Source organism: Bactrocera neohumeralis, chromosome 4, assembly GCF_024586455.1.
Source record: "Bactrocera neohumeralis isolate Rockhampton chromosome 4, APGP_CSIRO_Bneo_wtdbg2-racon-allhic-juicebox.fasta_v2, whole genome shotgun sequence".
Taxonomy (NCBI): domain Eukaryota; kingdom Metazoa; phylum Arthropoda; class Insecta; order Diptera; family Tephritidae; genus Bactrocera; species Bactrocera neohumeralis.
Window position 1 is genome coordinate 20,535,867 of NC_065921.1, and position 15,951 is coordinate 20,551,817.

General features: G+C 35.1%; 1 protein-coding gene across 1 annotated transcript in view; it reads left to right on the forward strand.

Moving 5' to 3' along the window:
* The window catches only part of LOC126755446 (serine proteinase stubble), a 33,356-nt gene extending 20,775 nt beyond the window's left edge, over positions 1-12,581 (forward strand). Inside the window, exons 6-9 of the mRNA XM_050468023.1 lie at positions 9,980-10,157; positions 10,234-10,386; positions 12,053-12,324; positions 12,418-12,581. Of these exons, the coding sequence (XP_050323980.1) occupies positions 9,980-10,157; positions 10,234-10,386; positions 12,053-12,324; positions 12,418-12,581 (767 nt within the window). The remainder of the gene's footprint in view (positions 1-9,979; positions 10,158-10,233; positions 10,387-12,052; positions 12,325-12,417) is intronic.
* Positions 12,582-15,951: the final 3,370 nt, after the last annotated feature.

Below are 15,951 nucleotides of genomic sequence, written 5' to 3' on the forward strand. Positions count from 1 at the left end.
AACCACATACGCTGAGATCGCTTTTAGTGCCGCTTAACTATCGCTAAATATAGTGATACACTAGTTGCGATAGTTGCGGTGGAGATTAAGTTCTGCGCACTGACTTATAACAAAGGCTTCTGCTTGAATGATGCTCGGAAAATGTGCCATTGGTATGGATAGAGGACAGTGTTGCCTTAGATTCTCAAGCAACCGCTCCACAAGTGACAATAGACCTTGCGATCATGGTATACAGCCATCCTATGATACCTGGCTTGCAGCCCCACGATCTGACGGCTAGGCGTCTGCATAGCATTAGTTCCTTGGTGGTTCTCAAGGAGCTATCTATTACTAGGCTCCATAGCAGGAGGGATAGAACTCCACCCTGTAGGCAACCCCTAGTAGTGCCAAGACGAATCCTACTCTCCGCCACAGTGGTTTCAGCAAATGGATAGAGTTTACTGCATACTGGATCCGTCACGTTCCTTTTCTACAGTGCCTTAATCACACTTGCGCTGAGAGCATACTCATACGCCAATATTTCTCAACAGATTACTGAAGAAGCCGCTCATTTGTCAGAACCGCCGAAAGCGGAGGACTAGAATATATAGAGGCCATGCAGAGCATACTTATATCGAGCTTGATAACTTTTTTTAAAAAAAACGCATAAAATATTTGTGTGTGTTACTTTTTGAAGATAATTTCATTTAAAGCCCATTCGGAAAGTCCAATTTTACATTTTCGAGCATGTCAATAGAACTTCCCGAAAGCGGAATAGTTAGCTGGCTTATTTCTGTAGACTTTAGACTTGACGTAGCCCCACAAAAAATAGTCTAAAGGCGTTAAATCGCAGATCTTGGCCATCAATACAAACTGAGCTCATCAATATCATGTGTGTTATACAAACATCTTTTTTTATTTTGAAGAGATATCTTCTCGAAATTTGTTATGGATTATCCAAGAAATATAACTTCTGAAAAAAATTATTAAGATCGGACTAATATAGCATACAGCTGACATACAAACTAACCGATCAATATTAATTCACTTATTGTGTGGAATCTCTTGTACGCGTAAAATCTTCCATGTTGCAGGCAATTCAATTTTCGTAGCACTGTACGCATAATAATATACATGCGAAACTTGCATCAAAACTTGGTCGATTATGTAGACCATAAATCGGATATCATAAACAAAGGTTGAACTTCTCAAAAAAAAAATTTTTCGAAACCGAATTCAATACGTCAAGTTATGGTTAAACAAGCTAAACTGACTGCACTTAGTCACGCTTTGGATTCAATAAGGAAATCATTTTGATTTTTTGATTTCGCCTGAAAAGCGGCTTACGAAAGTGAAGTAAACGCAAATTTACCGCAAATGACAGTAAAATTAATTTACTCCGTTTTAAATGCGAATAATTCGAGTTGACATTTGAGTGAGTCAAACAGAGCGACAGGAAATTCGTGCGAGGAGTGCGCCGGCGCGAGTTCACTGAGCACTTGGAATTGATAAACACAAAAAACGGCACCGAACGACATGAAGCCAAGACACTTACAACACTTACAACCGATATGTAAGTAATATGTATTATCACGGTATTTTTAAGCGCTTCAAACCGAAAGGGTCACTGACTCCTTCGTCAGCCTTGATTTTCTGCGCCAAATAGAACGGTTTGAAGGTCCACATCAAGGTCGAGGCGAGCAAACGTGCTGCACTTCACTCTATTTACGAGCGATACTTGCAACAGTCATGTGCCGCACGAACGCCAGCACATGCTGCAAGAACGCATGATGAGTCTACTGCTTACAGAGTCTTTCTTTTTGTGTTTTTTTTTTTTTTTTCTTTTTGCAAAACGTGCCATGTTCTTCTATTTTCGTACATTGTTGTTGGCGCTTCCGCTTGTGGCCTTTCGCGCACGAAACATAGCTGCATGCTTGTACTTTGGTACTTTAGCCGTGCTGCAAGAAGTTGAAGCGCTTGGATATGGCAAGGCTCAAGGTGCAGTCGATAATGTTGCCATTGTTGCTGGCGTTTATTTTTGGCTTTGTTGGTAGCAAATTACAGGTTACATTCGTTTAGGCACTCCTTTATTTGCGCTTCTTTCTTCCGTTGCTTTTGTTCGCTGGCATTTTGTTCGTCGTGCTTTAGCTGCTTGTTGTTGCTTAAGAAGCATTTGGCACTGCAGTAGGAACAAGTTTCATTTGCCGCACGCCAACAGTAGACAAGGCATTTATACAGCATGGCAAATAAAGTGGCTTGATATCGTGTGGCGACTGACTTAATTTTCCCTTGCGCTTAATTGGCGAGGGTAAGAGATTTGTAAAATCCATTGTAGAGGCGCCACGTGTAAGCGTGCGTCACTTAACCCCATTTGCGCTACTGGAAATAGATTTGAAGTGATTTATTTTTGGAAAAGTAATAAGGGCGCTTAGCTATTATTTTCACGTTTTTATTTCACTTTTAATGAAAATGTTGTTCAGCGCACACTAGACAATGGCAACAGACTTATGCTGTTAGTAAGTTATATCTTTTTCGACTTTTCAAAGTATACAAACATCCAGTAAATTTTCCTATTTTATGTTGATCAAGTTGAAAAGTTGTATACTTTATAAGAATCATTCAACCTCTCAGTATAGTGGCATAATATAAATAAAATCATTTGACCATTTGAATACCATGAAATAGTCAAAAAGAAGTGTTGAACCATTACACATTCCGTCATTTATTCTAATTTTTCTGATGTAGCATCCCTCAGCGAAATATTGCTTATAGCTTGCCTATGATCTAAGTTTTGATATCTCCGACACAGAATAGGACAGGAACTATATCCTAACTGTTAGCAGCTCAATTCTGTATTACTGGCATTTTCACCTCTGTCATTATCGTGACAGCTTGTCGTTGGTTGATATTTCATCTCTCATATTTTGTTTGAGATTTTCCAATAAGAGTGATATGATTTCTTTAGAGAAAATCCGCACTCAATGTTAAAGTAATTAAAATCTTTTTATATACTGTGAAGTACAATCGAACAGTTAAGTTCTGTATATAACATAATTCAATTGGCCTCCACGACTTCGTTTGCAGTAACGAAGTAGTCTAATGATGTTAAATCAGAACTCCTTGGAGGCCTTTAATGTCACAATTTCTTTAAATAATCAAATTTCCAAACTTTTCTCGCAATAATTCGTTGTTGCACGTGCTGTGTGGCACGTAGGCCCGTCTTGTTGGTGCCAGATGTTGTCAAGATCAACTTCTTTCAATTGCCCCATAAAAAGTTGGTTATCAAATCGATCTAACCCCTCCTTGACAGCAACGGTGTCACCATTTCATTTAAATAAGTACAGACCGATGATTCCAAACTCCAAAAACTCGCAACAAATTGTCAATTTAGGTGAATGTAATGCTTGTTGATAAATAATTAGTGCGATTTCTTCACACCACAATCGTCAGTTTTTTTTATTTAACACACCACTTACATGAAATTGAGCCTCATCGTAGAAGATGATTTTCTTAAAACAATCTTTAACGTTTTTAAGTTGTTCTAAGAAAAAATTAGCAAATTTACGACGTTTACGGTGGTCCTATGGCCTCAGCTCTTGGGGTGAGAACAATTTTATATGGATGTAAGTTAAAATCCTTTCTCAAAATCCGCCAGGTTGTGTTTTGAGGCAGTCCCAATTCTTGAGAACGTCTTGGAATGGACAAATTCCGGCCTTCTGCAACACTTACCTGAACGGATGCAATATTTTCTTTACTTCAAACAATTATTTATCTTATTGGCAATTGAACATTATGTAAAGAAAATATACGCTCGAAATTTTGAACAATTCGACGAATAGCGAGCACAGGTTGACGATTAGTATGACCATAAAATAGCAAACGCGCACGAAAAGTTGCATCTGGAGAACGATTATTTTAATAATAAAAATGAATAATTTGTAAACGTTGTTCTTGCGTATATCTTTCCATGATGAAATTGTAAACTTTACTGAATACAATGAGAAAAATTGCAGTTGAGGACATATTAAAAATAGCCAAAACGACATTTAGTAGTCATAATCCCTCTTGGAAAACCCGGTATAATAAGAAGTGTGTCATACGTTGGGTGGAAGGGCTCAAAACGAAATGACCACCAATCCAAATTTAAACAAGAAAATTTTGTTCAGCGATGTAGCTCACTTTTAACCGAATGAGTACGTTATTATTATATTATTATTAATATAATTGTCGCATTTGAAGTAATAATAATTCAAAAGTCATTGTTGAAGAGCTGTTCCATGCACAAATGGTCACTTCTTGATGTGATCTACATATGAGCAGAGGGAATCTTTGGTTCATAAATCTTCAAAAATGAAGCCTGCCATAATGATACCGTCAATGGGGAGAGCTATATTGCCATGATTAATGACTTTTCCATGCGTATTCCATTGTAGGATGTTCATGTGGACAACCTTTGGTTCCAATAAGATGACTCTAAATGCCATACAACCAAGAAACAAACAATATTGGGTAGTCGAAAAAGTCTGTCGTATATATCCTATGCTACCAATCACATTGTGGTCAAAGTGGTCGACCAAAATGCTACATATTTGTTTATTTATTTATTAGTATAAATATTAAAAAAAAATGAGTTGAAGTATGATTAGAAATACGAAAAGACTTTTTGACTACCCATTATATTGAAGGATATTCTTGCCGTGCGCATTATCTCGCTGGGCTTGTGTGATCTCCAAGGTAGTGCGAATTAACACCGATTGACGATTTTATGTGAAGTTGCTGTACTATGGAGATAAGCCCGAGACGATTAACGGCTTGGGAGAGCATAATCCCGAATTGCTGACAAATGGTCGAAAAGTGTGCATCTCGGATGGAATTTATTTCAGTTAGCCGCTGCGGTCACTACCTTGAAATTATTTTTAAAACATAATAACAAACCCTTATCTTTAAGAAAATCTATAATTTAAGCCATAACACTAAATTATATGAAATTTATTTCCTCTTGAAAACCACATTTCTTTATCAGAGAATGTATTTTTTTAAACTATGGTATAGAAAACAATTAAAAAAAAATTTCCGCTGCACCCCAGCTATAATATTCTCAACAGCTCTACTTCCTATAGCTTAAAAGATTTTCACCTTGGCTTTGATCGGTCAGTTGATATGACAGCTGTATGCAACAAGGTTAGGTGTCGGCGATTCCGACAAATGAGCAACGTAGAAAAAAAAACGAAAAAAATTCCAGATGGATATCTCAAAAATTGAGTGATTATTTTGCGTATATACAGATAAACGGACATACAGACAGACGCATATGGCTAGATCGCCGCAGAACGTCACGCTGTTCATTTAGAAATATATTTATAGGGTTTCCGACATTTCCTTCTTGGTGTTAAAAATTCCGTTGCAAACTTAATAGCAGGAATAAATATGGGTAATGTTGGACTGTGTGCTCACTTTTGCTTTGATTTTTGTTGCTTTGAGCCTTAGCAAAAATCATTAATAAGCAAACACTAAGTATTGATTGAGTTTTTAACAAAATTTCAAGTAAGTAGTAGTTCAAAGTAGTAACTTTATAAAAGCCAGTAGCGTAGCATACCACACTTATTGAAACAAAATTTGAGTTTTGGTTATAAAATGGTTATCATACACTCATATTGAGACAGAAGTTGAGATTTGGTAATAAAAGGTTATATATTGGCTATTATACCCTCCTATTGAAACTAAATATGAGCTTTGGTTATAAAATGGTTATGATAAACGGTTATAAATTGGTTACATAGTGGTTATATATTGGTTATATCTAATAGCTGAAGCTTAAAATTTGATGTACACATATATTTAATATGATGCAGTGAATCGTAAGCAAAAGAAAAATCCAATTTCGATTTTTGGTGACCATATATAACCGAAAATTGCAAGAGCAGAAGTAGAAAAATGCAAAAATTTAACATTACTTTTGACAAATTTTGAATATCGTCACCCAAGCAAGCATGAAACACAAACAAAAATATTGTACGGCAAATGCTCGGCCCTCCACAAACTCTAAATTTCATTCGTTGAACAGCAATGAACGCCAAAGACCGCTAGTCAAATAAACGTAACAACAAAAGCAAATTGCAAGCAAAAATTTCTGCGAGTTCCACTTACATATGAAGTTGGTCCAATAAACCTTGACTTTGGCCGCTGCAGCCGTGCATATGCTGCTCATGGGCATCGTAAACAACTATTTGCAATATTCTGCACTCAACCTGTTCCAGCAGCGCTGCATACACTGCACACGCGTCGGTTTATCTGTCTGATGGCGCGAATGCAACTTGCTACAGCAATGGTGGCTACGCGCAGGCGCAAACATTAAAGCTGCAATCCAACGAACGAATGTGCTTTTGTATGTATGTATGTACGTATTGATATTTTCACGACGTTTGGCTTTTGTACGATTACACGGCTATCTCACATGCGGGACGTGTGTGTGTTTTTCGCCGCCAATAAACTTCGTGGTCATTCAACACACACAGCTGGCGGTCGTCTTGCATCAAGATAATTGCCTTAAAACACAAATCGGTCAGTCAGACATTCGCTTGGTTCGTTGATTGCCTGACGATGGCCGTTGGTCATTTGAGTCAGCGAAGACGTCGCACAGCCGTTGGTACATTGACTTAAATAGCCGATGGCGAATGCAAAATCATGCACTCTCAGCTGCACGCCACTGTAACATTGCATTGCTTGCAAAGAAAAAAAGTGGCAAAATAAAAATCGCATGAGTTATACGCACATTTGACCCGCGAGTCGCGCCATTTGTGGCACAAAATCTGCTGATGGCACGCACTCACGCATGCGCACACACACACACACACCGAAATGCAGAAAAGCTTTTGCTGCGTGTCTGCAAAAGCCGCTTGCATACGCCTGTGCGCAAATTAAAAAATTTGATTTTTCTTCTTTCTTATTTTTGCCGCATTTATCGGCGCTCCTTCGCGTTAACTGTAAACCAGGCTACGGTGTTCGGTTGCAATCGTTAATGCAGCAGATAAGGTTAATTGATTATGAAAATGCCAACGGTTTACAATCCGCTTGTCTGCATTTCTGTCGACATTTTGGCCTCTGCAACACACATGCATACACTCACATATATGTATATATATATATGGATGTTCATATGACATAAATATGCTTGCTGCATGCCACATGTTGCATGTAAAATGCTAACCAAACTCAGCAAAGAAATTAATATGGCTTGCATAGTATGTATGTATATATTTGTTTGTAATTATCCATGGAGATTTGGTATTTGTGGAAACAGGTCAAATGGAAGTATTGCAAATAACACTTATAAAACCCCTGTAGGGATATCAAGTGGCTTTTCATGTTTTATATCAGCAATATTCTTTTTACTACCCAGTAAAGTCATTTATGGCCTGATGGACTTTAATTTGAATATTGTAGCTATAAACAAAAAAGGTTAAATCGGCTTCATCGAAGCTGGGTATTATAGCTTCATTGGTGCAGTTCTTATAACATGAAAGGGTATTTGTCTTATTTTTGATGGAACAGTTTATATAGTAGCTATATGCTATGGTCCGATTTGAAAGATCTCTTCGGAGTTTTTAGTGATGCCCTGTATAGCACTCTATGGTAAATTTCGATAAGATATATTATCAAATAAAAAATAGTTCCATAAGAGAGAACTCGAGTCTGATAAAAAAAAAGTTCCGCAAAAGGACTGAAAGCTATATGATATAATGGTCCGATCTAATCATTTTGTTCGGAGTTTACAGTATTGTCTTGAGACATAATCCATGAAAAATTTCGTGAAGATACTTTGTCGTAATAAAAATTTTTCCAAAGATCGATCAGTTTATATGACAGCTATATTCTATAATGGTTCGATATTGGCGGCGCTGAGATCGACACCTCAAAAACTGAGAGACTATAATAAGCAGACGGTCAGACATGGCTAAATCGACTCACCTCGTCATCCGATCACGTGCATGTATATATTTTTTAACAGGTATCCGACGTTTCTTTCTGTGTTTCACAAACTTCAAGGCAACTTAATTTATCCTGTTCAAGATATAAAAATTTTCATAACTCCACAGACCGCAGAGTCATTCACTTAGGCCGTCGTTAAGACTAGTATGCTCCCGAGTGGTAACCTATTTAAATCTTATCCAACAACTTAGTGAACTTTATATAAAAAACTGATTTTGTTTTGCAGCATTGCGAGCCGGGAAATACATATATATATCCCGCCTGATCCGACTGAAGGCTTAGCATTCATATAGGTAATATTCCAGCGCATTAACATTTTACCGAATCCATTTTTTCCATTTTTGAAGACGGTATCTTAAGGGCAAGTGCCCTGCGATGACCGCTAGAATTTTACTAAGTTCTTTTCTGCCTAGTTTTTAGTCTGTCTACTGCACTACCCCAAAGTTGTTGTTGCTCGGCCTACATGCTTCCTCCTGGTGAGCCAGTGTCGATTATGGCGTAGTTGAAGTGACGAGTAACATCCACGTAGAATTTCCTGCTCCCCTCATCTTCATCACTGTTAATTTTCTTCTTACGGGTCTCTGAAACTGATGATCCATTACTGTTACGCTCAGTCGTTCCCTTGCAAAAGACCTAATGCTTCGCTCATATTGAGCATTTAGTAACTTCAGGTATTCAGAGTCGTTCACCTGACTCTGGAGGTTTCCTATTTTTTGGGAGGGCACCCTTGTGCTGAGGGTTGGGTCCAGCAGCCAGTATCTGCCGTTTGCACGCTACGGCCCCCAGTCTCCAGTCAGTCGTCAGAACAGAGTTCCCATCTTCTATCGAAAACACAGTTGGTGAACTTTTTCGTTCTCCTGTGAGCTAGATTGGAGACTCCAGAATATGGTCCCTGCCACGGCCAAAGCTGTGGGTGAATTACCACTTGCTTGCCACCTGCGTGGCGTAATCTTATCGTATCATCTATTAATCCTAGTGTTGTCACCGGGGTTCATATGGATTTAGTGCATTTCAGATGGAAGGGTCCTTCAGATGATATTGTTCACTTCTTCCTCCTACTTCCCTGGATGCTTATTCAAGCCAATTGAATTCCTCCCCCCCCACTCCACCTTTCAAATTTTCTTGGGACCGACTAATGTCAATGAAAGATATACTTTTAGCATTTCGCACAGAGTCATCTGTGACAAAAAACTTGGTCATTATCATGGGTCAATTTTTAAGCACTGATTTGCTATAGATGAAAATGTCCACTTTGTAAAAATATGGTTTTCATAAAAACCCTCCGTTCAGCTGGTAAATAAATCTTTTTGAGGAACCAGAACAATATTTGTCCTAAAATTTGGTATAACTTTGTTACCGAAGTTATTAAGACCAACTTAATAGTTATAGCCCCTACTGAGATAAAGCCCATGATCTAGAAGGCTAGGTGACAGACCCACTTCGGCTCAAATAAAGTGATGGTGTCACGCATCATGTAGTCCAGCACAGTCCCCCTAGCAACATTTGCAAGGAAACAACATTGTAAGGAATCAACGATATGCTAATACTATTTATGCTTTTTGTCTGGATATACATATGTACGTAATATTTTTGTCTAGATATTTTAGAACTGACCTTGGGAGTCTCTCATACTCTTTGGAATTCTGTACTCTGTAAGTCTAATCTAAAAATGATTTGTGAGAGCAAATTTGCCGTATAGAATGAGGGTTTTGACGGCTGGTTTGATAGTTATCCATTTAGAACTTATACTACCTAATCTTTAAGAAACTCGCTTTATAAATTGTTTCAGAAATTTCAAAATTTTTAAGAACATGTTTGCAAAAATATATTATTTGTTGATTTTGTTTAGTGAACTTTTTATTAAATTTAGAAAGTATGTGACGTTATGATATCCAAGATTTCTAGCTTTAAGAGATACTTGTATTTTAGAATTTTTAGCTTAGTTTTATATTAATGCAAGCACAAATAAAATATAATGACATTTTCTAATATTCTTTTTTTATATTTCCAGTTTGTGGTCGCCGCATGTTCCCCGAACCGCGCATTGTGGGTGGCTCTAATGCTGCTTTCGGCCGTTGGCCATGGCAAATATCTCTGCGACAGTGGCGCACATCGACTTATCTGCATAAATGTGGTGCAGCGCTGTTGAATGAAAATTGGGCCATCACAGCGGCGCATTGTGTGGAAAAGTAAGATTATAAACAGAATTATTTATTTTAACTAAGCGCAAAGTCTAAATGCATAAAACCACTTCATTTCTTTCAGTGTACCACCATCTGATCTCTTGCTGCGCATGGGTGAATACGATCTGGCGGAGGAAGAGGAGCCTTACGGCTATCAGGAGCGACGTGTGCAGATTGTGGCCTCTCATCCACAGTTTGATGCGAGAACTTTCGAATACGATTTGGCGTTGCTGAGGTGAGTGCAAGGGGGATACTTAAAATTGAGTAAGTTGGGAGTATTAAAATTGATTAAATAAATTTGAATACTTAAACAAGGGAGTATGGAAATAATATGAGAGTTTGTAAGGTATTCGGCGGTGCAGCAGTTTTAAGAATTTTAGAAAAATTTTATCGAGAGTTTAGATAACAATTACATTTCGAAGATATAACAAATCTTAGAATAGAGTTGCCACTTATCGAAAAATTTTAAATAAATGCAAAATTTGCATGTATTTAATAAATTAAAAAAACTTTTCGGTAAGTGCTCGAGATTTTATCAAGCTAGATAATTCTATAGATAGAGTTGCCACCTTTTATAAATGTAAGGATAAATATATGAAAACATTTCGCAACATAATGTACTTAAAATTTTTACGGAAAGTTCTAAGATATTTATTGTAAAAAATGTTTTGATAGTGTTGCCATCTTTCAAAAAGTAAGATTAAAAATAATAAAATTTTGCAACATAATTGTGTTTAAAATCATTTTAGAAAATCGAAGTATTTTTTTTATTTAAAAAAATGTTTTGAACAGAGTTGCCACCTTTCGAAAACTAAGACTAAAAATATTAAAACTTTTGCAACAAAAGTTGTTTAATATCATTTCAGAAAATCGAGGTATTTTTCCTCTAAAAATTTTTTTAAACAGAGTTGCCACATTTGAAAAAATTTAAATTGTGCCAAATATAAGGAAACAAAAATATAGTTTAGAAAGCCGTTCAACAGTTATTCGCAAAGGTTTCGTTAAATGTTCGAGAAGAAAAATATTAATGAATGGCGTTGCCACCTTTCCGAAAGTAAAAGGGACAATATTGAAACGTTTTAAACAGAATGTAGACAAAATCGTTCCAGAAAGTTGAACGATTTTTACTGAAAAAATGTTATAAACAGAGTTGCCACATACGAAAAAATTAAAATTGCGCTAAATATAATGACTATTTGCAAAGGTTTCGTTAAGTAATCGAGAGGTCATTAAGTTGGAAAAAATATTATGAATGGAGTTACCACATTTTAAAAACTAAAGATAAAAATATAAAAACTTTTTCAAACAAAGGTGGTTGAAATCGTTCCGGAAAGTCGATACATTAAAATTTTTGAAACAGATGTATGTATTAGAAAGCCTTTCGAGTTATTGCAAAGGTTTCGGTAAGTGTTCGAGAGGTTTTGAGGTTAAAAGTATTTGTGAATAGAGTTGCCACCTCTGCCAAATATAATCGAACAAAAATATAGTTTTAGAAATTATAATTAAGTTGAAGATATTTACGAACAGAGTTGCCACCTTTCCAAAAGTAAGGATAAAAATATTAAAACTTTTTCAAACAAAATGTGGTTAAAATCGTTCGGAAAAGTCGAGGGATTTTTAATGTAAAACAATTTTGAAACAGAGTTGCCTGATATGAAAAAATTTTAATTGTGTAAAATAAAACTATACAAAAATATGTTTTTAGATATTTTTTCGAAAGTTATTTTCGAAGCTTTAAAATTACAGTAATTAATATATAACTCATATTTTCCAAGTTCTAAACACATTACTTAGCTTAACTCTCCTAACAGAGCACCACTTCAATTATTATTTCGAAAAATCGTCGAAAATTTGATTATACAAATTCCTATTTAATTTTATCATTTTTGCCTTACTTTCAGATTCTATGAGCCAGTCGTCTTCCAACCCAACATCATACCGGTTTGTGTGCCCAACAGTGACATCGATTTCGTTGGTCAAACGGCATTTGTCACCGGCTGGGGGCGACTCTACGAAAACGGCCCACTGCCAAGCGTGTTGCAAGAAGTTGCTGTGCCGGTCATCAACAACACAATCTGTGAGTCCATGTATCGCGTAGCCGGTTTCATCGAACACATACCACACATCTTCATCTGCGCGGGCTGGAAAAAGGGCGGCTACGATTCATGTGAAGGTGAGTAAACGAAAATTTGTATATTTTTTTTATAAAATTTATAAAAAAAAAATAATAATGAATATATATTAAATTTTTTTTTCATGCCAAAAGGTGACTCGGGCGGTCCAATGGTGCTGCAGCGCGAAGACGACAAGCGCTTCCAACTGGGCGGTGTCATCTCTTGGGGCATTGGTTGTGCGGAGGCCAATCAACCGGGCGTTTATACACGCATCTCCGAGTTTAGAGATTGGATAAATCAAATACTGCAATTCTAAGGCACAAACAAACAACAAACACACAACGATTATATACCTAAATACATAATTATGTTTGTATTGTATTTATAGAGTAGCGAAGATTTTAGAATTTAGTATTTAAATATTTTCATTTTATTAGTTTAACCGACTGCACAAATTCAGTTTATTTCCCCTTCGCCCCTACACACACCCACTAACGCCCAGTTAATAGCAATTTTAGAGCCACAAGCAAGAAGGTAACGGTAAATGTGGAATGCGTTTAGTAAATATTTACAATTATCACTTCAACGCCACACACACGCTCTTATGTGTATGTGAGTGTGAATTTTAAGAAAAAGCAAAACTCGTGCTTTGGTTATAGCCAAAACAAACAACGGTGTGCCTCTTCCCCACCCATGCAGCTTAACAGTTATAATCAAAGCAACGACTTGCATGAATTCCCGCTTTCCCTTCCCATTGTTGAATACAACCTTCCAACAATAAACACATGCGTTCAAAAAATTTTTTTTTATAATAAAATTTTAGTTTTAAAAAAATTAAAAAAAAAAAATTTTTTAAATGTGATTTTGCTACAAAATAATCATGAAATCATAATTTTGTGCTGAACATTTTTTAGACAATCATAAAAATACAAACATGCACATTTATAAAAAAAGAAAAAAAAATTTTCAGCCGCATTTTTTAGCATTTGTCGGCTTTTGATTTAAAATAATTTTTAAATAAATTTTAAAAAAGTTAAAAAAATAAAATAAAATACTGTTAGCAAGCATATTGTCTATTTATATACATACATACATATATTTCATTAGTTATATGTAAAATAATAACAGAAAATATTACCGTTAGCATTATTCATATTGTACATACATTGATATTTAAATAGTTGTTAATTAATTAAAAAAAAAAAAACAAAAACAAAAACACGAAAACAAAAAACTCAAAGCTGTATTTATCTAAAATAGTTTAGTTATGACTTGATATTAAAATAATATATATTTGTAATAATTTTATTAACTTAGTTCTTAATATACAAATATTATTTGCAATAATGTACTTTGTACTTAGGAATTTAATTTAATCTGAATTGCATTTTTTTGAAAAATGTTTTCTAAAAACATATTTCAGTCATAATTCACATGCGTGTTATTTATTAATTAAAATATATTATAAATCCAACAGAAAACAACAACAAAAACACTAAAAACGTTTAAATATTAAGTTGCAAGGCTAAGTTTAGTTGCATTTACTCATCATTGAATATTATTTAAATTATTGCAAATAAAGCGGAAAATAAATAAAAAAATTTAATTATACGAAATTGTTCTTTATGTGCTATTCTTGAACGAAAAATTTGAATTTTGGTCCTCTTAGAAAATATTATCTAAAACGTCACTAACCTAGTGCCTGAGAAGGAAACAATTTTTTGGCATAAATTATGATATCCTTTCGTACCTTAAGAAATTTTTTTAAAATATAAATCACTGAAGTTGACAACCGAAATTAAATTGTTGTATTGACAGAGTGTCTTAAAAACTATATGCACTTGAAAAATCGTACTAAAAATATTCGAGTATTAAGGGGTCAGTAGGGTAATCTTTTATCCAAAAACAAACTTTTTTTGCACTTTCTGTTCCCTTATACCTTTAGAATTAATGTAGAAACCCACTTCACCATTGGAAGGTTTCGAAAAAGGCCCAAAAATAATAATTAGGGGTATGTAAATTTTTCAACGTTTATGTTCATCTTTGTATGGTTTTTCAGTACCTCAAACTTTAAACGCGTTTTTCTCAAAACACACTTTTTAAAACTGGCGGACATGATTCCGCTCGAACTACTCAACAGATTTGCTTAATTATTTTTTTAAATGTTCACAAAACGCCTGGCTATCGTCCCTACTAGATTATTAATTTTTTTATAATTTATTGACAATATTATGACAAAATGTAAAAAAACAAAAAATTAAAAAAAAAAACGTTTATAACTTTTTTATTTATCAACATTTTTTCATGATTCTAGTAGGGACGATAACCATTCACGTACTTTTTAAGAATAAATTGGGTTTTTGTGTTTCAGATGATCCAAACATGAGAAATCGTGTCCGCCAGTGAAAAATCGCATCTCATTCACCCAGCCACTTCTCCGACAGATGTCATAAAAAAATTCCGAAAAAATGTGTTTATACACTCCACGATATAGCTCATGATATGTGAAAACAGTTCTGTTGTAGAATAAAAATTTCTATGAAAAAAATGATAAAAAACAGGCCCTATTAACCTACTAACCCTTTAAGAGGTTACATGGGTTTCCTAGGGTAAAAAAGCCTTATTTCAAGATTTTTTTTTGATATAAAAAATTAAATACTTTATTAGATTTTTTTTTGTTACAAACATACATTGTTAACAAAGAAATTCTGAAACTTTTCGAAAAAATATTTTAAACTTGGACAAATGATCCGCCCGCTTTGGCAGGATAAGTCCTTACAGGATCATCTAAAGTGAAAAATACGTGTTTTAGTTAAAACCTTAACTTAGAACTAGGAAGGCAGAAAAAAAATACTGAAAATTGGATTTTTAGCAGAGACTTATACAAAAAAAAAAAAAGAAAATTTCCGGAATTTATTTTTTTTAAATAGTTGTAACCGAAAAAAAAAATTCGTTCAAATCTTGAAGAATTGTAACTCAAAGACCTGTAAAATTTCATGATGATCGGTTGAATAGTTTTCGAGAAATCTTGCCAACCCACTTCAAAAACACAGTTTCTAGGAAAAACGTTTTTAAAAACTTCACACTTAGCCTAGCTAGCCTCGAGCGCACAAGTTCTCAAAGCTGTATCTCCGAAACTATAATAACTTGAAAAGTTAGGACAATATTCTTGAGGCGTTGTAGAATTTAATAAGACAATAAAAAAATTCGATTTTTAGAAACCCGTAAACCCCTGTAACCCCATAGAATAAAAAAAATCATTTTGCCAACTAACTAGCTAGTTTTCTTCGCCGGTTGGTATGATATAAGTCAGTGGTCTGATCTAAACAATTTATTCACAAAATGTAGCATTGGCTTTGACAATAATCTCTATCAAACTTCTTGAAGATATTTTATCAAATACAAAAGTTTTCCAAGCACTGGCTTTTGATAGTTCAGCAGCTTCTCAGGGAAGAACCATTCTAACGAAAGTCGGATCTAAGTAACCGGAACGGACCCGGGTTTTATACATTCAAGGGCTATTACTTACCTTAAAAATTTCGGTTAGGTTATGTTAATCTGGTAGAACAATAAACACCACTCTTGGCAATATCGTCCTCTATTTCATTGCCCTCGATGCGTTTGTGACCTCTCACCCAGTAGAAGTGAAGTTGATTTCTTCTGGCAATACTTTCCACTGATTCCCA